The 25,841-nt window shown below is 43.2% G+C and overlaps 1 protein-coding gene across 1 annotated transcript; it reads right to left on the reverse strand.

Annotated features, from left to right (window-relative positions):
- Positions 1 to 14,158: 14,158 nt before the first annotated feature.
- Positions 14,159 to 25,548, reverse strand: LOC136550146 (serine/threonine-protein kinase STY17-like). Its single transcript, XM_066541634.1, has 15 exons — positions 25,183 to 25,548; positions 23,947 to 24,061; positions 22,835 to 22,935; positions 22,530 to 22,584; positions 21,585 to 21,695; positions 18,439 to 18,486; positions 17,862 to 18,037; positions 17,683 to 17,790; positions 17,164 to 17,237; positions 16,867 to 17,039; positions 16,081 to 16,176; positions 15,228 to 15,308; positions 15,081 to 15,134; positions 14,694 to 14,825; positions 14,159 to 14,604 (listed from the first exon to the last, which is right to left on the reverse strand). Exons 1-15 carry the CDS (start codon positions 25,380 to 25,382, stop codon positions 14,533 to 14,535), a joined length of 1,596 nt encoding a protein of 531 aa, XP_066397731.1. The 5' UTR covers positions 25,383 to 25,548; the 3' UTR covers positions 14,159 to 14,532.
- Positions 25,549 to 25,841: the final 293 nt, after the last annotated feature.

Raw genomic sequence — 25,841 nt, forward strand, 5'->3', positions numbered from 1 at the left:
CCACAGGCAACTAGAGCGCGGCCAAAACCCTAGCATCGATGTCATACTCCTACGAACCTATCTCCTTGTGGGAATCCTAATCTTCGTGGTACGTTTCCTAATCGAAGTCATAGTCTTCTTCCGTGCCGAGGTCTATGTGTCAACAACGGGTGAGTACATACGTACTTAGAAAGCTCTAACCATAGGGTGGACATAGAGGTGTAGTGGTGATTATAATTAAGGGTTCGTGTAGGGTCAAGATGGCGGACTTGAGGGGGGTGAATAGTCCTTTGTAAAATTAATCGTGTCGGCTAACCGAAACAAATGCGGAATTAAAACTATCGGTCTAGCCAAGACTACACCCCTCTATCTAAGTTCACAAGCACATTATAAAGATCATAATTAGGCAACAAAGGTGTCGGGCTAGCTAGAACTCACCTAACCAATCTAACTTGCAAGGTCACACAAACCTATGCAACTAGTACTTAACACAACCGAGGGAGCTCCTACACAATCTAGTAAGCAAAAGCACAAAGCCACCTAAGCACCCTAACAATACTCAATAACAAGGCTACAAAAGCCAAATTAGAGACGCAAATTACTTAGTTACATCAACTAAGCAATGTGACTAACAAGGTTACTCAAACCAATTAGTCATGCAAGGGATCTACTTTTATGCTACACAAGCAAGAATGCAACTAGCAAGCTACACAAGCTAACTAATTACAAGAGCAACTACACAAGAATAATGTATATGAAAGTAAATGCAAGCTCATGTGAAGGGGATGCAAACAAATAGGAAGACAAGGATGACACGGTGATTTTATGTCGAGGTTCACGTTCTTGCCAACACACTAGTCCCCGTTGTGTCGACCGCTCACTTGGTGGTTCGGCGGCTAATTAGCATCACCCGCCAACACCGCACGTCGGGCACCGCAAGAACCTACCCCAAAAGTGAGGGTAGCTCAATGACACGCTCAACTAGAGTTGCTCTTCGTGATCCCCGTGGGGTGAGCACAATCCCCCTCACAAATCCCTCCTTCGGAGCACCGCACAATCTTCTCGCGTGCTTCAATGGAGTCATAAGCCACCAAGCCGTCTATGAGGTGGCAACCTCTAAGAGTAACAAGCACCACCAGCTTGCAACTCGATCACCTAGTGCCACTCGATGCAACCTCACGATGCAATCGCACTAGAATCGCACTCACACTCAATCGGATGATCACTATCAAGCATATGTGAGTTAGAGGGCTTCCAAGCATCACCACATAAGCCACCAAGGCTCTAGTGTGCTCAGCAACCGTCCAAAGGCTGGCCAACACTTCTATTTATAGCACCAAGTGCTAAACTAGCCGTTACCCCTTCACTGGGTGTTTTTTAGGATGACCGGATGCATCGGTCGCAATGACCGGACACGCTGGCCCAGCATCCGGTCGTGCGACGTTGTCCACGTGTCGCTCTACGTTCAACCGGAGCCTCCCGATCTTAATGGTAACTTCGTGCGACAACAGTCAAGTGAAGATCGGATGCGCCAGAGGCTGACCGGAGGCACCCACACTATGTCAGGTCCCGTGCACGCGCTCGTCATAGAACCGATGACCGGACGTGCCGCTGCTAGCGTCTGATCGTTTCCATAGAGCTCCCGAGGAGGCTGAAACATGACCGGACATGTCAGGTTAGCCATGACCAGACTCAGTGCCTGTGTCTGGTCCTTCTCCCCTTGCCACGCGTCACGACCACTCCTCGCACCAAGACGTCAGTGTACATCACCACTGATCAGACGCAGCCTCAGCGTGTCAGGTCACCTCTTTGTGCAGCATCCGGTCATAAGACCGAGACCATGCCCTCTCTGGAACTCATGACTGGACGTGCAGGTCCAAGCGAGGCATGTGTCCAGGCACCTCCAGTGACCTATTTTTGCCTCTGTTTCTTCATCGAGTTGATCCAGTTCAACTCCAAGTTCTTTCTCCTTTGCAAATGTGCCAACACCACCAAGTGTACACCACCATCTGTATGTGTGTTAGCTTTTCACAAACATTTTTAAGGAATTAGCTACTCAACTTGCCATGCCACTCGATCCTAGCAATGATGCAAAGTTAGATCACTCGAGTGGCACTAGATGACCGATATGCAAACAAGTTTGCCCCTCTTGATAGTACGGCCATCTATCCTAAACCCGGTCATAAACTTCTCTACTCACCTATGACCGGTGAAATGAAATGCCCTATAGATTATACCTTTGTCTTGTACATTCCATTCCATGTCCTCCAATGTTGATGCAACACATGCACCAACCTTGATCAACAAATGATATGATCCACTTCATATCATCACATGACCTTGTTGGTTCATCGATCTTGACCTCACTTGCTTTTCACCGTTGCCTCCATCCATCAGCGTCAAGTCTTGCTCAAGCTTCACCGCCACACAGTCCATCGTTCCAAAGCCCCCAACTTGCCCTTCACGCTTGCAACCGGTCCACCAAGCCAAGTCTTGTCTTGATCTTTTCCACCTTAGTCACATGACTCAATGTCATGTCACATATGCAATGAGCTCCTTGATCACATATGTGAGCCTTGCAACAAATCCAAGTCATCTTCACCGTCATGGCATGAGTTGCTTACACAAGTGTACCTATGGACTAATCACCCGTGTATCTCACATTTAAACACATTAGTCCACCTAGGTTGTCACTCAATTACCAAAACCAAACAAGGACCTTTCAATCTCCCCATTTTTGGTAATTGATGACAACTCTACAAAGATATGGAAATTAAGCTCATTTCAAGCTAGCACTTCACACAAGTGTAAATTGCTAATTTGATTAGGATTTTATGCTACTTATCCAACATTTAAACTCTATGTCAAGATTTGGATAAGCACCATAAAACCCGACTTGGTAGTGATAACTCCCCCTACATGTGTGCTCAAATGGTTTGGTTTCAAGTTTGCACACATGCATAAATATAAAATTTGTGGGAGTGTTACCACTACTAAGTGATGCTAAGGTGTATAGAATAACCTTTGAAGCGTGATACCAATCGGAGTTGCACTTTTAACACCATCCTTAGCCTCATGAGTAGTTAGACAATAAAAAACACTAGAAACCCCATGAGATCAACATTATAAGCAAGGTTCTAGTTTTTGCTTGAAAAACACAAGTCTAGCTACCATCCTATGCATGCTAGTTATCAAATCATCAATCAAGTTCTATAACTATCATACAACACACAAGCATGCATATCAAATTTAAAAACTTATGCAATGCAAGCAAGCACATGAATATGCACATATCAAATGCAACCAATCAAAGTTCATGAGCTTGCTCCCCATATTTGTGTGCTTCTCTTGTCCAAGAATTTTGATCCTTCTCCATTCTTCAATGGTACTCCCTCTTTGTCCATGTCCATGTTCAACTTCTACTTCTTTGTCTCAATTTCTCCCAATGCTTTCATATCTTTGTACAATCTCTCCCCCTTTGTCATCAATTTCCATAAAAAGTGTGCTTCCCATTGATGCAAAGGCTTGCAGTAGGGTAGATGGTTGACACATGAATCTTCATTTTTCATGGACACCACTTGTATAGCTCTTTAGACACCATGTGTAGGATCTTGTGACCTTGATACCAATTGTAGTGGGATTCCTCCCCCTATGTCCAAGCATGGGTCATTCACTTGATAATCTTGAGATCTTCTAGATGAGGAAAGCATTCTTCATTTGATGATCACTTAAAGTTGAGGATCACTTGTGGAACCATCTTCTTATATGGTTGATACCATATGTAGAGATATGATACCACTTGTATGATTGATTTGTCAATAAAAAACATTTCTTGAACATTTGTTATCTTCATGAGTACCACTAGTAGGATATCACTTGTAAGTTGATCTAGACACCACTTGTGAATTCTTGATGAAATACTTGAGTCTAGATACCACTTGAAACAAACAAACTACATATCCATTTGCATTGTTGTCTTGTGCTTGTACTCTTGTTACTTATCATGAGCTTCTAAGTTGACTTGAACTAAATTGATTTTCCTAAGCTTCCAAGTCCGGTATGAACCAATGACAAGCTTCTTCACACCTCTTGCAAGGGTTATCTTGCCAATGTTGTACTTATCACTTGTTAGCAATCCAAATTAAATCAAGTACTTGCGTTCACTAGCTCATGAACAAACTCATACACTACCACTAGGTTCAACTAATCATTCAAGCAATAGTGGTAGGCTATGAATTTTAAATTTTCATTTGTTATGCATGATCCTATGAATTATAAACTATATGCACTATCTGCATACTAGTAAGGGATGAAATGATCATGCATATTACAATGATACCTTTGCTTATGTTGGAGTAGAGGATAGTCACATAGATTCTAATTTATTACTCCAATAGCAATGTGAAGTCAAATTTATAAGCTTGGGGAAGACCAATCATCAATAATGAAATCCATTCTTCACCCATATAAAAAGAAAACCACTTATGATCAAGTGCACTATCTTGTTGTGATTTGCTTGCTTTATCTTTTGATCAATGCTTGCATGAGAGCACTACTTGTGAGAATACCACTTGAACTGTCATGACTAGCTCTCTTTTAGGTGTTGCTTGCTTTTCTTGATCAACCCTTTTGATTGCTTTAACTAAGCATCTCAAATATCCTTCGGATCACCACTTTTATATTAGTCTTCCAAGTACCATACTTGGTTTACCTACACATAGGCGGCAAGCCCCTACACTAGGGAGAAGTGACCTCTCTCCAAAGAATCATTCTTGATACTCACTTGAAATGACTTGATTGATTGATCCAAATGATGGACTTAACTTGATGAGTAACCTTGATTCCTTCTTTAAGTCCTTTTATTTCTACTTGTTTAAGTCCTTTTCTTTCTACCAAATGATCTTTAACAAGCACTAGAACTTAAACTTCATCTTCATCTTGAGCTTGGTCTTGATCTTCAATTTTGAGTACCAAACATGTGCCAAGTACACTCCACAATCAAATAGTCTTGTACTCATTGCTTGTCATGCTTCTAGATCCATTCAAAACCAAACTTATGTGCCTCAAACACTTATAAACATGATTCCAACTTGAGGACCTTTCAATCAAAGTGACTCTTGATCAATCCAATAGATGTCACTTTTCTGGCAGATTATGTACTCTTCAAAAAAAATTATATGTCTCCTAATGTACAGATCCAAATACCACAAAATTTGGTGGAGATGTGGTTCACTAAGTCATCTAGAAGCTGTATAAATTTGAGCTTCATTTGACTTCTCGATTGCTACCAGATTTTAATTCTTCCACCATTGCTATATGCTGAAAACTGTTGCACCATAGCTGACAAGATCCACTCCAAAACTAAAGCAATTCTCATCCAAATCTCATGAAATTTGCACATCTTATACCAAAAGTCTAGAGCATGCATACCAAATTTAAGCCAATCCAATAAGATTTGATCACTCAAACTCAGACTTGATCACAGCTAGCTCAGTTTTCCAATTTAGGATAGATTTCAACACATTGAGCTATTCTTTAACAAATTGAACCAAACTTGAAACTAACTTATTTGAATACTCTCATAAGACATATATCCATTCAATCCACTTACTAAAGGTCATCTTATGAATTTATCAAACTCAAATCAATCCAAATTTGATTACTAATCAATTAGTCCATTCGATCATCTCATAGCAAGCAACAAATGCATATATATATCCAATTCAATCAACTCATATGCACCCAAATGAATGAGATCAACTAGAGATATACCTTGGTAGTTCATGATCATCCAATTAACAAGCTTCAACTCAAATATTTTCAAGCCATCAAATATTCCAATAAATCATCCACAACTTGAACATGACATGACACTTGTATGTTGTAGCACATTTGGACTTCACTAATTCTTGGCTTGGCATTGGGATATGATTACATTAAGTTTTGATACTTGACTCAGCATATGATGAGCAATAAGAATTCCATTGAATCAAGCCTCCAATGCCATGGTACCTACAAACAATCTCAAGTTAGGAGCAATATACTTAGGCATAGCCTTAGTATGAGTAGTGGGATATTTTACAATTACAACCAATGAGGTACCATTGCCATCCTTCCTAAGCATAGAATCATCATCAATTGAAATGGGCTTAGGAGTGTTACCTAGGGGACATAAATGTACCATGTGTCCCCTTTCTCAGCATGAGTAGCACTTTCTCTTTAATTAAGCCTTCTCATCCTTGCTCATGTGGTGCTTCTTCTCCTTGCCTTGCTTCTCCTTGTTTGCTTGAGCCTTCTTCTCAAGCTTGTTTGGACAACCCGAAGCTAGGTGGCACAATTCATCATAACTATGGCACTTGTTGTGAGCAACTTCCTTCATCTTCTCTTCTTTGTTCTTGCTCACTTTCTTTGCGTCTTGATTCATCATTGGACGCATTGCTCTTTCTCTTGCTTTTCCACCCCTTCTTGTTTTCCTCTTCATCATCATCAAGTCACCACCATCTTCATGGTTGATCTTGATTTGCTCTTGGGTGTCTTCTCTTGCTCATCTTGTGGCTTTGGTTGAGGCTTCACTTGTTGCTTCACCAATTGCTTGGTTGAGCACATAGAGGTGAGATGACCCCATGTGCGGCACTTGAAGCACTTGACATGCTTTAGCCTCTCTTCTTTTTTATTCAACTTGAGCTTCTCTTTATTGGGGCAACCATTTGCAAGATAACCCACTTCATGGCATTTAAAGCACATGAAATGAGATAGCTTCTCTTTCTCTTGCTTCTTCATCATTCTTTCTCTCTTTCTTTCCCCCTTCATCATGCTCTTGTTGAATCCAATGCCACTCATGTCACCATAGCTTCTTTTATTGTTCAACATATGCTTAAGGTGACTTTGGAGTTGTAGCACCTCTCTAGCTTGTTGCTCAAATTCTTCACTTCACTTTTGAGCTGATTGTTCTCCTTCAAAAGGTTAGTCTCACAAGACATAGAAGTAGAACAAGCATCTAATTGTGATGAACATGGCATAGCTAATAAATCGTCACAAGAGGTGGATATATGCTTCTTCCCTACATCACAAAGGTTAGCAATAATATATGATTGATCATTTGACCCATGTGATGAGCTCTCACTAGTTTTAGATTTTTCATTTGAAAGCTCTTTAGTGAGAAAAGCATGGTCTTGTACCAAGTTATTATGAGCAACACTAAGTTCCTCATGAGCCAATTTTAGCTCCTCATGTGAACAAGTAGTAACATAAAGTAGATGTTTTTGTTGTTCACATGTTTTCTTTATAAAAGAGTTTTCATTTTTCAATTTTTTGGTTTTAGCCATCTCTTTTTCTAAAGCTTTGATCATGCTACCAAATCTATCTAGAAGCTCCTCATATGAACCAGGATCAATCACATTTGCATTAGATACCTTGGTGTTACCTTGTGACATGTCACAATGTGATGTAGTGGATGAGCATGTAGACATATCACTCTCATAGCCAGAGCATGATCCATCATCATCACCATCAAGTGTGCATGAAGTAGCATCATTATTTGCAACACTTGAGGTATCATCATCATCCTTGTCAAGTGATCTTGTGGTAGAATCATCATCATCATCACTTGACCATGAGGTGGAGCAATCTTCCACAATCACTGAATTGTGGTTATGCTCAACATCCTCATGCGCCTCCTCCTTGGGCTCAACATCATCGGAGACTGTCCCATACTTCTCATTGAGATGAATCCAAATCTCATGGGCGGTCTTCATGTTTATGATCTCACCAAATATGCAATCATCCAAAGATCCGTACATGATGTTAGTAGCTTGGATGTCGAGATCTAGGCATTTCTCTTGTGCTTGAGTTAGATTCTCTTCATCCAACATATGAGAAAAGACTACATCTACCATCCACCACATTTAAGGGCAAATAAACTTAAAATTGCATATCATCCAAATTTTCCACCGTGCAAAGTGTGTGCTATCAAAAATGTGTGGAAAATCAACATCTAGCCCATAAGTCTCTATCCTCTCGGGTCGGTGAAGACCACAAATGAGACACCTAGCTCCGATACAACGTGTAGGGTCAAGATGGCGGACTAAAGGGGGGTGAATAGTCCTTTCTAAAATTAATCACACCGACTAACCGAAATAAATGCACAATTAAAACTATCGGTCTAGCCAAGACTACACCCCTCTATCTAAGTTCAAAAACACCTTATAAAGATCCTAATTAGGCAACAAAGGTGCCGGGCTAACTAGAGCTCACCTAACCAATCTAGCATGCAAGGTCACATAAACCTATGCAACTAGTACTTCACACAACCGAGGCAGCTCCTACACAATCTAGTAAGCAAAAGCACAAAGCCACCTGAGCTTGCAATCAATGCTCAATAACAAGGCTACACAAGCCAAATTAGAGAGCATAAATTACTTAGCTACACAAACTAAGCAATGTGACTAACAAGGTTACTCAAACCAATTAGTCACACAAGGGATCTACTTTTATGCTACACAAACAAGAATGTAACTAGCAAGCTACACAAGCTAACTAATTACAAGAGCAACTACATAAGAACAATGTTTATGAAAGTAAATACAAGCTCGTGTGAAGGGGATGCAAACCAACAGGAAGACAAGGATGACACGGTGATTTTATGCCGAGGTTCACATTCTTGCCAACACGCTAGTCCCCGTTGTGTCGACCGCTCACTTGGTGGTTCGACGGCTAATTAGCATCACCCGCCAAGATCACACGTCGGGCACCGTAAGAACCTACCCTAAAAGTGAGGGTAGCTCAATGACACGCTCAACTAGAGTTGCTCTTTGCAATCCCCGTGGGGTGAGCACAATCCCCCTCACAAATCCCTCCTCCGGAGCACCGCACAATCTTCTCGCGTGCTTCAACGGAGTCACAAGCCACCAAGCCATCTATGAGGTGGCAACCTCCAAGAGTAACAAGCACCACCGGCTTGCAACTCGATCACCTAGTGCCACTCGATGCAACCTCATGATGCAATCGCACTAGAATCGCACTCACACTCAATCGGATGATCACTATCAAGCGTATGTGAGTTAGAGGGCTTCCAAGCACCACCACATAAGCCACCAAGGCTCTAGTGTGCTCAGCAACCAGCCAAAGGCCGGCCAACACTTTTATTTATAGCTCCAAGGGCTAAACTAGCCATTACCCCTTCACTGGGCATTTTTCGGGATGATCGGATGCATTGGTCGTAATGGCTGGACGCGCCGGCCTATCATCCGGTAGCGCTATGCCATCCACGTGTCGCTCTACGTTCAACCAGAGCCACCCGATCTCAATGGTAACTTCGTGCGCCAATGGTCAAGTGAAGACCGGATGCACCAGAGGTGACCGGAGGCCCCCACACTGTGTCAGGTCCCATGCACATGCTCGCCACCGAACCAATGATCGGACGCGACGCTGCCAGTGTCCGATCATTTCCAAAGAGCTCTCGAGGAGGCTAAAACATGACCGGACGTGTTAGGTTAGCCATGACTGGTCTCAGTGCCTGCATCCGATCCTTCTTTGCTTGTCACGCGTCACGACCGTTCCTCGCACCAAGACGTTAGTGTATGTCACCACCTATCGGACGCAGCCTCAGTGCATCAGGTCACCTCTTTGCGCAGCATTCGGTCACAAGACCAAGACCACACCCTCTCTAGAACTCATGACCAGACACATAGGTCCAAGCGAGGCATGCGTTTGGTCACCTCCAGTGACCTGTTTTTGCCTATGTTTCTTCACCGAGTTGATCCACTTCAACTCCAAGTTCTTTCTCCTTTGCAATTGTGCCAACACCACCAAGTGTACACCACCATGTGTATGTGTGTTAGCTTTTCACAAACATTTTTAAGGAATTAGCCACTCAACTTGCCATGCCACTCGATCCTAGCAATGATACAAAGTTAGATCACTCGAGTGGCACTAGATGATCGATATGCAAACAAGTTTGCCCCTCTTGATAGTACGGTCATCTATCCTGAACCTAGTCATAAACTTGTCTACTCACCTATGACCGGTGAAATGAAATGCCCTATAGATTATACCTTTGCCTTGCGCATTCCATTCCATCTCCTCCAATGTTGATGCAACACATGCACCAACCTTGATCAACAAATGATATGATCCACTTCATATCATCACGTGACCTTGTTGGTTCATCGATTTTGACCCCACTTGCTTTTCACCGTTGTCTCCATCGATCAGCGCCAAGTCTTGCTCAAGCTTCACCGCTACGTGGTCCATCGCTCTAAAGCCTCCAACTTGCCCTTCACGCTTGCAACCGGTCCATCAATCCAAATCTTGTCTTGATCTTTTCCACCTTAGTCACATGACTCAATGCCATGTCCCATATGCAATGAGCTCCTTCATCACATGTGTGAGCCTTGCAACAAATCCAAGTTATCTTCATCATCAAGGCATGAGTTGCTTACACAAGTGTACCTATGGACTAATCACCTGTGTATCTCACATTTAAACACATTAGTCCAACTAGGTTGTCACTCAATTACCAAAACCAAACAATGACCTTTCAGTTGGGCCCTAGCGGAGTATTACCATTCCCACTAGTACCCAGATTAGCATCAATTCCATTACCAGTTTCATTACACATAAAAGTAAAACTAATCATAGTATCCCATCCTAGCATTTGCCTATTCCAAGAATGTGGCTATTCGAATAGGTTTAAGTGACTCTGCAGAGGTGTACAAATTTCCCCACATGATAGGTGCAATCTCATCCATGATCAGTGGACAAAATGGACCTAACAATACCTCGTACCCGAATGTACGCGACCTTAGATGTCCATATAACTCTACTACGGCTTCTCAGGGGTTGGAAACACAAAACCGAGAAGATACCAAATCCCCCCAATGTGATGATACCAAATCATCACAAAAGAAAACATGGCTCGAATACGGCCAAGAAAATCAAGGGCTCAAACGCGGCCAAAAACCAAAAGCTTAATGTGGAAGATCACACAGCATCCACGCCAACCGCACCATGGAAGAAAACCTATCCCCCGTGTCGGCTCCTGATATTTCGCTGCCTACACCGCCTCCTAGTAGAAATTATACTTCTATCTAATGAGGTGTGAGATCAAGCCTACCCATATAGACATGTGGCTATACATAATAACTCACTAGGCGAGAGAGACTACGAATCGGTCCTTATGTGACCGAGGCGAGTATCTCCCACAGGAATCATCTCCAGGCATCCCTGCCATGGTAAACTACCTCCATAGTTTACCACCACTCGTCCCATGTCGGGGTTTAGTTTTAGGTTTAGCAAATTTTAGGTTCCATTATTATCCCTAAATCTATTCATGGTGTGGAGCTCATAAAGTAAGAAGATAACCATTTATCTTAATTCAACAATAATCATATCACAATGACAGAGCTCATATTCTAGGGTAATAATCTTATAGTCATGTTTTAGCATTTCAGTTGTTTAAAGCAAGATGATAGGGAGGGGAGCTAGGACTTGCCTTTGTCGTTGTCACCTTCCAACACGTCTACGAAATTCGGGTCCTCGTCCTCCTGACGATTACCGTCGTATGTCGGGTGTATCGATTGAAATAAGACTACCGCTAACCACAAAACAAAATGCCAAAGCAAACCTACAACAATATGGTGGTACTAGGTGCAAATGATAGGGTTGGATTTTAGATTAATTTTAGAGGTGGTTTCATGTGAAAAGGAGTTAGGGTTTAAAAGTTATACATTTTATAAGCTTATTCTATAGCTATTTTACTAGGTGGAATTTTATATGCATTTTCTAGTGCATGAAAATATGTGAAAACTACATTATTAAATTCCCTAATGCATCTAGTTTATTTATAAATTTTCTGAGAATTTTTCTAAGTTAGGAAAATAGATTTTTAACACTTTGTGTACACTAGTCGGGTGCACCTAGCAATTTCCACTATGTACCCAGTGATGTGCATGGTGTGTGTATGTATGACAGGTGGGCCACCCTGCCTACGTCAGCGGAGTTATGGCCATGGGCCCACATGTCAGAGAGAAGAAGGGGAGAGGGAGGTAATAGACGGGAATGGACGGCAACGGCGACGCAGTTTCGCCCTGGTCCCACCCAACAGAGAGAGAAGAAGGGGGAAGAGGGGGACGGTGGCTGGACGGAGTACGCCGGCACCTAACCAGAACAGGGAGAGGGGCTCGGACTCGCCGGAGTGAGCTACGCCGGCGGCATCGGGCCCCGGGGGTGGTGTCAAAGGGGTAGACGGTGCTCGGGGAGGCTCGCCGCGGTCGGTGGTGGGGTCAACGGCGGCAGCGAGTGCTTGAGGCGGCGGCGGTGGCTTGCCGGAGCTGGTGTGGCGGCGGCGAGTGGTGAAGGGGCTCCTAACTAACCTATACTACCTAATCAACTACTTGTGCGTGTGCGCGGGGGTGTAGGGAGTGCAGTGGAGGTGGCGTGAGGACCAACCAAGCCTCGCCGGCGGCTAGCTGGCGGCTCAGTGCGCACGGTGCACGTGGACAACGCAACACAGAGGCCTAGACTATTAACTAGCTACGGCAAAAGGAAGAGGAGAAGCTCGGGGACTCACCGGTCACTCCAATCGACCAAGGAAGCAGCGGAGAAGAAGAAGAGGGGAGGTGGTGCTAATGGCGCCGGCGAACTCCCGAATCGGGGAAAATCGGAAGAGAGCGGAGAGAAAGAGGGGAGAGGTGGAATGGAGGGGGAGATGGTGTGTTCCCACCCTCAGCTGAGCGTATGGTGGAGAGGGCGAGGCGAGAGCGTCGCCGGCCGGGCCTATTTATGGCCGGCTAGGTCGGTGTCCCGGCGGCGAGATATTTTCCCCGACCATTCTTATCCACCACGTGCGCTCCCGGTTGACCTCTTCGGGTCATTTCGCCACAGCTGGAACTTGCCCACGCGCACGTTGAAGTGCCTTGGCAGCTACTCCAGCAGCTCGGCGCGGTGGCGACCATGGCGTCGGCGTTGACGAGTTCACAGTGAGGGAAGAGAGGGGAGAGGAGGAGAAAAGGGGCGCCGTGGGGTCCCGTGGTCACGTCGTGTCGCCATTTACCTCTGCTAGCACCCGGGTGGAGCCGGCGGGGCGTTGATGCGCGGCTGCGCCGCGTACGGCTGCTGGCCACAAGGTGGACGACGAAGCTGATGGGTGGGACCCGAGCGTAAGAGAGGGAGAAGGGAGGGGCACGGTGCGACTGGGCCGGGCGCTGGTGGGCCGGCCCACGCGGAAGAAAGGAATGGGAGAGGGGAGGGAGAAGAGGAGGAGATGGGCTGCTGTTGCAGGCCGAGTGAGAGGGAGAGATTGAGCCCATGTGGTTTTTTCATTTTCCCTTTCCTTTTCTATTTTCCTAATTATATATATATATATATATATATATATATATATATATATATATATATATATATATGTGTGTGTGTGTGTGTGTGTGTGTGTGTGTGTGTGTGCATATATTTATATGATTTGAATTTAAATTTGAATACATGAGTATGCAAAAGTGTACCACCATAAGTTCAACAGGCAAGCAATCACTCAAGCACATCAAGTTTTGTTTCCTATGTTAATTTATTTTGTAAATATTATCTATGTTGGGTATATATTCTAGTTCCTAAGCAAAGTTTTAAAAGGTTAAAAAATTTAGTGATTTTTAGGGCCTCTTTGGCAGGGCTCCGGCGGCTCCGGCTCCCGCACCTGTCATCCGCCCACGGGCCGATAGGTGTCAGGGGGAGCCGGAGCCGCGGAGCCCGAAAAACGAGCTTCCCCGGCTCCGACGGTGTCTGTGAGAGAGGAAAGGAGGAGAGAAAAAAACAGCTTCGGTGAACAGTAGCTCTCTGTCGACCCGTGGGTGATCGACAGGTGAACAGGGGGCGGGAGCCGGATCCACCGGAGCCCTGCCAAAGAGTCCCTTAAACTAGGTCAAAATTTCAACCTCGGGCTTGGAGTGCAGGGCACGGCGAGTACAGATTTCCATGCCATTTTCGCGACCTTTCATCCGGTTTCCATGCGCCCGTGATGCCTCTGGAATCCTACCTTCTCGGCGATGCTGCTATCGTGTACATCTCATATCCAGTCGACGAACATGTGTCCCCCGTTAATATTTTTAATATATATTTAATTAAAGTTTTCTCAGAAAACAAAAACAACAGATATTTAGAGATGGATGGAGTATATTATAATACTCATGAACATAAAATTAACAATATACAAAAGTGTTGTCAAATGTGATTCTAGTGATACTAAATTTACATGGTTTAATTTACAGATACTTATTCTGTATTGGTTAAAGTTTTCCATTTGAATCTTATTTGCCTGTGCAACTTAATAAAAAAAAAAAGAGACTACAAAATACAGATGCAGCCCAAATGTAAACGTGGATATGCCCCTCTAAGCTTTTAAAAGTGGAAAGGCCTTTAAGCGTTAGCCAAAAAAAATTTTAAAAAAAGTTGTAAGAAAACCTCTCGGAATGAACATAGTAAACTATTCTGGCCGTATTCTGAAGTCATCACTCGACTACGAAAAGAAAATGTAAAGGGCGTGCAACACTACACAAAACTGGCGCATCAACAGCCTCGTCTCCTCCCGGAGTGAGATCGACCTGGATGCCTCTTGTGATGCACAGAACTCTGAACCACCTGGCAATGAAGCGTGTGAAAAAAATCATAGAACAAAATAAAATAAAAAAACGGGGGAAACGCACGTAGTTCTTTGTGTGAACACACACCTCCTTTATAGAGTTCAGTATATCCACAATCTCTGCAAAGGTTGGTCTTAGAGCAGGATCTTTCTGCCAGCATCTCTGAAGGAGTTCAGCGAGCATAGGATGAGTATCAGCAGCAATAGTAGGCCTCAGATCCTGCATGCAGAGTTATCGGGTCTGGCAGATTAGGATTCAAAACAGGAACTCGGCAGCAGTTTCACAAGGAGCAATTCACTTCCACCAAGCACCAGAAAAGATTCCAGGACTTCAAATGGATCTACAATTCAGCATTCGCTTTTTTATTTGGAACCTTTTCCTTTCAGCAAATTGATGTAGTATGATAACAGCAAGATGTGCTACTGTTCTTATTTTGTGACAAACCACAGTAACTGATGTGTTAAACTATGATACCTTTTGAACAACGGCAACTGCCGCCTGAAGAGGTGTCATGTCTTCGTATGGAAGCTGAAAAGAAAAGGCCAACTCAACAATTAGCAAAACCACATTTCTGCTCTACCATTAAGCTGGTGAAACAGAATGATGGTGAGACAAAATAACCTTTGCAGTCAGCAGCTCCCAAAGAACTATCCCAAAACTGAAAACATCCGCTCTATGATCATACGGCAAGTGCTCAATGACCTGCACATATAATTTTTTTTTTAGTAAAACAAGGTGCTGCATAAACAAAAGCTAGTTTTGACTCTTATGTGGCACAAATCTGAAGTGCACTGTGAAGATACCACCTAAGGAACTCATTAACCCCCAACATACCAATAAATTATCTGTTATGTATTACTGAAGGTAAACTAAAAATAAATGATAAACATTTGCTGGACTACCTTCAGTTTGACAGGCCACTAGTTTACTCTAAAGCTGAGATAAGCAGTTTGATCCCACAAAAGGATCTTGGATTTCTTTTCAAAGTACTTTCTGGTAATAATAAGAATTTTCTTTATGGTACTTTAGCTTAAATACAGGAACAGTAATACCCACGGCAGACCAAGTAAACAAATCATATTCAGGCATGCTAGAATTGTTGGCTTGGTGAAGTAGCATTGATGTAGAACGCGCAGAATAAAGAAAAATAGTCATGTCACAATAGCTGAGGCATCGCAAGCTGCTCAAAGAAAATTTTAATCTTGATTTCTTGAAAAGTGACATTGGGAACTAAGTAAACTTTTAGGTATAACACACTGAGGCCCCAACAAATTTGCTGCTTCAAGCAAACTATCAAGGTGGTCTAGGGGGATAAATTCTCGCATTTTGGGCATTCTGTCTGCAGTCTGCACGACTAGTATGTAATCCGCTTGATATGAAACCACATTTAAGCACTGAAACGAATTTCACATACGCTGCTTTTAATGCTAAGAATTTCTCAATGTTTAATATCAGGCAATTTGGCAAAATCAACCTCAGGGGCCATCCATCTGTAGGTTCCTGTTTCTGCGGTCATAACTCCTGACTGGTCTTTAACCCTTGCAACCCCAAAGTCTGCAACCTTGACAACCTGCAAGATTATATCATTCAAATGGCACAATAATCTGAGTAAACACATGCTTATTTATTTGAAACATATATAGTGCCCAAGGGCGGCGCATTGCACAGGCGAGGGTAAGGCTTGCCACTGACACCCTTCCCCAGACCCCGCACAGAGCGGGAGCTCTCTACACTGGGTACGCCCTTATAGTGCCCAAGGGCAAGCAAACATAAGAAGTTCAACATGATCATGATTCATTCTCAAAAACAAATGTCATAGTTCACAGATACAACGGGTCCATTGATTGGTTCGAGAAAAGACTGAGTGACTGACAATGCATGCACGCCTATGTTGAAGCAATTGCAGACTTGCAGTATAATTAGACAGACAGGTGTGCACAAAAATAGGACTGCTGGAGGGTGGAGCAGGTGGCCTCAGAACAATTTCTTATAGGCATGAGATCCGGTGAAGCTGTTGATTTGTGGTACCATATGCAATTGGCCATGGAGGTTGACCGTATTTTTATTCAATTTCACAGCGGTCTAAGCTAGTGCAGAATTATCTTCAAGATGTCAGGATATCAGGAGTTCAGGACCAAAAGAACCTTTGCATCTAAAGCTAAGATTCCACTATCCTGAGAAGTGAGTATGGTAGTAGACTTCTATTTTCCCGAGATAGATGCTGTAACAAAGGTTAATAATACGATGTGCAGTTAAGTACCTGATCATCCATAAGAAGATTTGCAGTCTTCAAGTCCCTATGAACAATATTAATCTGATGCAAGTAATTCATTCCCTTGGACACATCAGATGCAATTCTAATCACATCCGGGAGCTGAAAATTTCCTCGTCTATTGTAAAGGAAGTCAAAAATACTGCCTCCATGCATGAATTCTGGCAATAACAAAAAGAAAAGGAATAAACAGCTAATACGAGTGATGCTCCAAAGTAGAAATGCAAGAGAATCTACGCGGCACTGTGGAGATAGGAGGTATTATTATGTGTCAGGACTGTATACCTGTAACGATACACAAAACAGGAGGTCTCGTGCATGCACCGATAAATTGCACAACATTTTTGTGACGAACCTTTCTGTGAAATTAGGATTAAACATGGTTGGAGAAGGTGACTGAATATATCAATAAGAGTGACATCATGCAAAATCAATTTTGAAAAGAGAGCTGGAGCATAATGATTGTCTCAAGTTCAGTAAGTGTCTGATCATCAAGACTAAAAATAACAGGCTAATGCTATTCAAGGTTTTGATACACTATGTTATTAAGTTGTAATCGAACATGATGTTAAACAATAAATCATTCCTTAAACCCATGGTCAGTAAACTCAAATTGCAGAACTATGAAACAAAAAAATCTTAAATTAGCATCATGTTACTTCCCATACACAAAGTCATTACAGCAAATTCAATTTGCCTGGGCAGTCATAAATAAATGATGGAACATCATTCTAAAATGCTGTATTGTGAAGTGAATATTACACCATTTTCTCAGTCCAAGCATAAGTAAAGTTCATCACTCACTTCATTATATATACTTCCTGTGCAAACTCACGCAGCATATCAACGCTAACCCGCTCAGGCTTGAGTACTTTGATAGCTACATCTTGACTACAGTACGTCCCATGGTATCTGATGGCACATCAAATAAGTCAGTTACATATAAATAAGAGTTACTACTTCAATTTGCTTCTTGAACATACAGATCACCAAATGATCCAGACGCTAATTTTTGTTCAAATTTGAGAAGCCTGGGATCGACTTCCCAAACATCAGCTGCATCAGCTGGTATCTGGACAAAGTCAGATGAAGGAGAAACCTCCAATGGTTGGTGATCCATCCTAGCAGACATTGACGGTACCAATGGCCATGCTCTGTACTGCATTAGCATTTAAAAAAAGGACTAAGAAGATGACCATAATGCACAGAAAGTCTTTGGGTGATAAACGACATGAGCAGCATCAGGTACAGTGGTGCTGATGCTGTCTTATTCAAGCTGCTCTTCAAGGTTAATGGCACTAAATTTACCACTTGTTAATTTTGACAGAAACAATTCTTACTGTTCAGCAACACTAAAAAGTGCAACCACTACTTTTTAAGGACAATATAAGTATTAAAATAGTAAGAGAAAGGTAACAAGTTGTAAACATGAAGTTATACCTACAATACACTAATTCTGTTGTACAAAAGCAACTAACACGAGACTTATCATATGATATAAATATAAATCTGAAGAGCTTGATTATATTCCAGTTAAAGCATTAGTCTGTCACATCTTACCTTTATTTTATCAACGCCTTCCGTCAATGCGCTTCGGAGAATGTCAGCCTGGACATTGTTGGAAAAGGAGGATGAAACAGAAGCGAACAAACATTAAAAGGACAAACATATATACATTTTCAAATTCAAGCCGGCACTGCAGTTACAAAGTTTGCTACAACTCTGAAACCTTCTTACAGTGACAAAGCTCGAGGTCAGGATTAGGCTAATTAGGCTAACTATGTGGCTTAAGATGATCAGCATACTCTTCCAGCATCTACCATCCATATTGGTGCCCACTGTTGTGTGCGATCCAGTGATTTCTGGTAGCTAGATGGATCTGGAAACAACTACTAAAATCATGCGTCTTCAAATCAATAATTTCGAAATGATCACCACCCTAAAATTTGTAAAACATTCAATTTCTGCAAAGAATTCTGAGATTAGTTCATCAAGAAACAACATTGAATTGTTTCAATGAAACGGAATGGAGGACTGTCAAGAGGAGTGTTTGGCAGAAGGGTGAGTCAAGTGGAAAGATGATTATGTTTAGGCAATAAACCAGGATCTACCTACCACCGTCCATCTTTCATCTATATTGTGCGGAGGATAACAAAATAACTAATTACTAACAGCAACCAAAAATATGTTCCTTTGCACATCCTGAGCTCATGCACAACTGCACATGCAAAAGGTCATAACTCTAACTGCCCCCAACACAAGAACAAGATGTATGCTTCAGCTACAAAATCTGCCTTTTCCCATTCACCGCCTCAGTTGAATCTGCCAGCACTCCTGTGTTGTTTTTTCTTTTGCTCTTCATCTCTTTGCTAACTAAAAGGATACATGCCTTTGGTTAAAAAGGAAAAGGAAAGCCAATGAAGATACCACTCGTTACAATTACAAGAGACAAGATCCCCTTAGTAAAACTATTAGAGGAGTCAAGGGCCTATTGGGCCTTAGCCCATTAAGGTTAATTAGTCGCTTGCTTAGGGGCCAAGTCAGACCTCTCTATATAATGAGAGGAGATGTATCAATCTAGAATCAAGCAAGAGATTAGAAGGAAATCCCTTCTCTCTTGCCGGCCGTGGGCGAAGCCCCGCGGCCGGCCTCCCCCTGCGCCCCTAGCCCTAGCCGCTGCCACCGCCACGTGAACAGTACCCGCGGTACTGTAGCGTCGCGGGTACTGTATCGTGTCAGCCGCCATCGCTCCCCTCGACTCTCTCCTCTCAATCCTAGCAACCACATAACATCTGGTATCAAAGATCTCTGGTTCGATCATGTCCACCCGTCGTCCTCCGCCGTGGGCGTCATGACGAACGAGCAGTTGACAGCGGCTATCCTTGACCTCGGCAAGATGGTGGCCGGGATTCATGGGTTCCTGCGGGGGCCGCAGCCGAACCCGTCGCCGACGTTCCAGCAGCAGCTGCTGCCATCGCCGCCACCGCTTCCGGCTTGGATCGCCGGTTTGCGGCCAGTCGTCCCTACAGCAGCAGCCTTGCAGCTCACGGAGAGGAAGGCGATTGCGCGGGCAAGTGCCTGCCAGGTGTTTGCGGCGGTGCGGCTGCAGGCTGCGGCGCGTGGCCTCCTAGCGCGCCGGCGGCTGCAGAAGATGCGTTCACCTATGCACGAGGCGACCTTGGCGGCGGTCGACCTCAGCATAGGGGAGCGCGACCTAGCATGGTCGGTCGACCTCGCCTGGTCGGACGGCCACCAGCAACCGTGCCATCCTGCTGTTGTCTTCAGGCGCAAGCATGGTGTTTTTTCCGTGGGCGGCGCACTCCAACTCTGCGGCACCGGCGATATGGGAGCAGCTTTCCTCCTTGTCACCGGCGGGAACGCACTGCCTAGCGCCATCGCATTCCGCCACCGTCCGCCACGAGCACGTCTCCGCTGGTTGCTGTTGCCACTAATTCTAGGTGGCCATACCCGTGCACCCCTCTCGTTCCGATGGTCTCCATGGGATCCAGGTGGCTACACACGTGCTGGTCCAGCAAGCGGAGGGTGCCCGCAGTATCTTCAGGAGTCAAAAATAAAGAGTCGTAGTCTTCTTCAGGTCAATAAAATAAGCCGAGATGTAAAAGGCTTATTTTTAGGTGTTACGTTTGTGTCTAGTGGAGGCATCGTTAGTGTCATCGTTAGATTGCAGCTCGAGGACGAGCTTCATGTCCAGGTGGGGTGTAGTATTAGAGGAGTCAAGGGCCTATTGGGCCTTAGCCCATTAGGGTTAATTAGTCGCTTGCTTAGGGGCCAAGTCAGACCTCTCTATATAATGAGAGGAGATGTATCAATCTAGAATCAAGCAAGAGATTAGAAGGAAATCCCTTCTCTCTTGCCGGCCGTGGGCGAAGCCCCGCGGCCGGCCTCCCCCAGCGCCCTTGCAGCCCTAGCCGCCGACGCTGCGAACAGTACCCGCGGTACTGTATCGCCGCGGGTACTGTAGCGTGCCAGCCGCCCTCGCTCCCCTCGACTCTCTCCTCTCAATCCTAGCAACCACATAACAAAAACACACCCTAATCCAAGGTACCTAGTAGCCAGTGATAACCATGAAAAATTATGACAGCTATCATTCAAAAAAAATTATGACAGCTAAAAAGGAAATGCTAATTTTTCAAAATAAACTAAAGGCCCTGAAGCATTAAGTTAACTGAATAGGCAAGCTTTTTTATCGCTTTCATTGTGCCTATAGGCATGCTGTCAGTCTGTCACACAAACTATGACAGGTACTGGTTGTGGCACATCATGTAAGACTTAAAAAGGTGTTAGAATAAGCCGAGAAAAGATACTTTAAAGAGCTGGAATCATCATCACTTGAATTTTATATTTTTTAGTGTCACTGTTCAATCATGTGTAGGCACATGTCAAATTATAGTAGAATAGTTTTAGAATATGCAAAAATCAAGATTGGTGAAACAATAGGAATAACATAAAATATGCTATCTGATTCTGAGCCCAATTGTATCTGGAGTACAGTACCGAAAGTTTGCATCATCACACAAAGAACAGATTCAGACCCCAAAATTTGTTTATATCTACGCAAAATCAGTACACTGATAGCATTGCAGCTTCAGTTCACATGACCTCATCTTAAAGGATTTGCGGTAGGTTTATGTGGCTCTGTCAAACAATGATTGATCAATTTTTATCCACCAGAAATGCTGAATTACCTCATACTTCCAGCCATCAACAACAAAGATGTCCAAGGAATAGCCGTCACTCGTCGAATATGCATGTGCTTCTTGGATATTAAGACCAAGCTCCCCAAGAAGAGAGGTTAACTGAATAAAACAAAAGATATACATTTTATAGCTGTCTCAAAACAAGAAAGTAACCAAGAGTAAAACAAAGTGGAATCTTGAAGAACAGAAAACAGAACCACCTGATCAAGTGTATAGCCTTAGTGTATAAACAGTTCTTAAAAAAAGAGTAGGTTAGCAGTTTAGCACCCTACTGAAACTATACTACAAGTAAAGGATCTACAACATCCAAAGAATAAGGAACAGATACAAGACAAAACAAGATTTGAAACATGTAGATATAAGACAAAACAAGATTTGAAACATGTAGATGCTACATCAAAGCAGAATTTTAAGGGAAAAAAGAAATGAAATTGGCTGAATATGTCAAGCAAAAGTATGCAGAACAGATGAGGAATCACAGGAAAACTATTATATAAACAGGCCACAGACTGGCTGTAGCTTAGATATGCAGGAGATATCTCACAATCAAACACACTAAGGCCCTGTTTGGCAGAGCCCAGCTCCAAGAAATCTGTGGATGATTTGGTACTAGGTATTTCTAGCTCTATAAATTTGTGCAGCTGTGGATACACCTGAATTGTTGGATTCATTTTCTTTCTATTCAAAACAAAAAAAAAAGAGTTTCAAGGTTCTTAATCTTAGTATACAAACTCCAGATCTAAAGGTGAAACTTGGAGCTGGAGATGTGCCAGATGGGGCCTAAGTAAAACATCACTCGTGTTAGCAGCTCCGTTGCTGATTGAGGTTTCTACAACTTTTGAGGCCATACAATAACTTACATCAAGTGACCACATGAGAATGCAATCAAATCAAAATGCTATTCAGTTCCCAGACAAGATGTTGGTGGTTTACCTGACTAAGAAGCTTTGGCTTATCGTCACATGCAAATATAATTTCATGCAAAGGCCTGTAACAGTATTATGCATCAGAAAATATTGTCCCTTAATTTATCATTAGCAAAACATACTAATACCTACATAAGCCCCGTAAATGCAACACCTCTAATGAAACACAGAGTAAAAAAATAAAAATAAAAACTGCAGAAGTGTTAAACTATACCATAAGAAGCATTAAAAAATTATTCCAAGGACACAAGCTAACAAGCTTGCAACTTGCAAGTGGACTGTATAATATGAAAGAAGACTAGACCAGATCACCTTTGATCTCTTGATGTGAATACTGAGCACTGGGGATCTTGTTCTTCTTGCTTAAAGGAAGTTGCGGACTCAAATCCAGTGCTTTCCTCCAGAGTAACAACCTAAAACTAAATCATTGTCAACATAGAGGTGCAGTTCATTTAGTTGAGTTAAATAACATACTAATGAAATATACTAGAGTATATATGCTAAAAAGTTCACATTATCAATATCTATCTATTTATACGAAAAGGATGAGTTTCCAAGGACTACAATTATCCAGCTAAGAGATTCACTGGCTCAACCTCAAATTCAAAGTTCTCCCCCACCGTAAGATAATGCTATTCCATCAAATACAGTAAAAACTAATAAATCCCTGACCAAGTCTTATAACGTTTCAATTTCAAACTACAGTACTACGGAAACATGTACTTCACATCTCCACAGACACATCAACTAGTTGAGTAAGAACTAAGAAAAGAGTCTGCAATTGTGCATGTTATCTCCCTCAGTTTCTTGATAAAAACACACAAAAAAAAATAGCAAACTATGAATGTGTGATCTACTTTGAGAACATTAGAATCAGATAAACAAATGCCAAAACAAGATAAATAAAAAAGAAATATATGAGATATTATCTATCACCTCATCTTTGAATAAGCGCGTACTGTACTTTTTTATTCTAAAACTGATTAGTATCCAGCCCTTCATGCATATTCATTTCACAAGAGACAAGACAAGAGAAGCTTAAACTGGGCACACTTTTATTGCAAAAGCAGTTATCACACATAAAATGAAAAGACATAGCTGCCACCAAAGACCATTGCAAAAGCCTGAGTATGTAACCATGCAATGCAATGGAATAAAGTAGAAAGCAGCCTTTATGAAGTTCGTTTTGACAATGACGCACTGTAACATAATAACTAACAGTATGTGCAGCAAAAGAGAAAGGGAAGGTGATTGTGCAATTGTGTGAATTTGAGAGCTTAAACTAGATACGAGTTATTTTAAGAATGTTTCAAGGAAGAGCTTATGGTTATTTCGTAGAAATAGATTGGGAGAATAATGGCCACTAATTGATGCCTAGTCAGTATGAATAAATAAAGTAGATATATGATGCATGAATTAATCACCTGTGAAGGACGAACATCAAAGACCAGACCATTCATAGGTTCATGGGCTTGCTCGAGCAATTTCTTGTGCAGTAAGACATCTTCAACGCGCTCTACGTTGACATCCAAAGCATATCTGTTCATTCCACGAAGTCAACCATGCCTAGTATTAGATTTCAGTGGCATGCAATTATTTAAATCAGTGCTAGTTCTTGCTACAAGGAGCTACAACAAGATGTGCATATACAAGTATACAATAATGCTACAGTGCTCTTGCAAATGGCCTTGATTTTTCATGTTCTTGCAGCGCTGTGATAAACAGGCCAAGACATGCTAAAGAAGCAAATGGGATCGTGACAAGTAAAGAAGAAAACAAGAAATAACATATCACAAATTTGAAATGGTAATTATCAAGAGGAATAGTGGAATACCCAAGCAACCACTGTTTGATGTTTACAGACACAGCCTACGGTTAACAAAAGGTATACAAAAATGTGTACAGTTTTCATTCACATGAGAAGGAGAAATCTCCACGAGTAGATAGTGTGTACCGACTAATGCAACGAACAATGTAAATTTTAGCAATACGTCAAAGACATAAAATAGACTACTTCTAAGCATTGCGCCGTCGATCCAACCAGACTGGCATTGTGTGTTCCTTCTCGAGTATTCCAACCAGACTGGCATTGTGAAAAGAGAAAAGAAACAGCAAGTTGTTGTACTACAAGGAGTTGTACTGCTACTGCATGTACTGTCTAGTTGGGTTGTGTTAATCTAGATCTAGTAATGGGAACCATTAGCACTAGTTAAGCTTGCATGTTAACCAAGAAGATTAGCATATATTAATACCGAGAAAGAGAAACCGGTTAGCTGCTTTATGTTTGCATCTTGATCCGTGCGAATTTACGTATAACCAACAAAGATGCCATGGCCCGTGGTGGGCCGACAAGCGCCACGGCGAACGCGAACACAAATCCTATCGACGACAAAAAGGCGGCAGGCTTAGCTTTAGCTACAGCGGCGACGAGCAGCTGCGGCGCGGATCGGGTACTGTACGATCGACTGGACCCCAGCCGCAGTAACTAAAAGGAAGAAAATCGAGCGAGGACAAGATAGATCAACTTAGCATGCGATCCAACAGTAGAGGATCCTACGCATCAAGCGCGACGCATCGAAATTTCGCAGAGGTGCTAGCAAGCAGACTAGCGAACACAACACATCCTACATGCAGGAGGGAGAGAGGAGAGAGTTTTGGACCTGGCGGGTAGGCCTTGGAAATGGGCCCAGAGCTCGTCCTCCAACCCGGGGCGAGCAGCACCGTAGCCGCCGGCGCCAGCGCGGATGCGGCGGAGCACCTCGGCGTAGGCCTCCGCCTTGCGGCGCCTCCCGGCCGCGCCGCCAGCGGAGGGAGGAGGCGGGGGCGAGGCGCCGCGGCTGCCGCAGGACTCGGCGGCCATGGGGCGGTCGGCTAGGGGAAGCGGCGGGGAGCCGGGGAAGCGGCGTGTGCTGGTGCTCCAGCTGCCATGGGCGTCGTCGCCGTCGTGGGCTGCGGCGCTTTATACGAGGACAGAGGAGGATGGGGGAGGTGGTGCTTAGTCATGACATGAGATGAGACGGGGAGACGGGAAGCTGCTCTCCTGGGCCAGGTTTCGATGCTCCACTTCTCGCAATTCAGCCCTTCCAAAACTCCCAACTTTAGCACTATACAAAAAGATTCCCGTCACATCAAACTTACGGTACATATATAAAGTATTAAATGTAGATGAAATCAAAAACTAATTGTACAGTTTAGTTGAACTTTACGAGACGAATCTTTTGAGCTTAATTAGTCAATATTTGGACAATAATTCACAAATACAAACGAAATTACTACAGTGCTTGCCGTCACATCAAGCACTGTGCAGATGCCGAATCCG

This window comes from Miscanthus floridulus, chromosome 4 (assembly GCF_019320115.1).
Source record: "Miscanthus floridulus cultivar M001 chromosome 4, ASM1932011v1, whole genome shotgun sequence".
Taxonomy (NCBI): Eukaryota; Viridiplantae; Streptophyta; class Magnoliopsida; order Poales; family Poaceae; genus Miscanthus; species Miscanthus floridulus.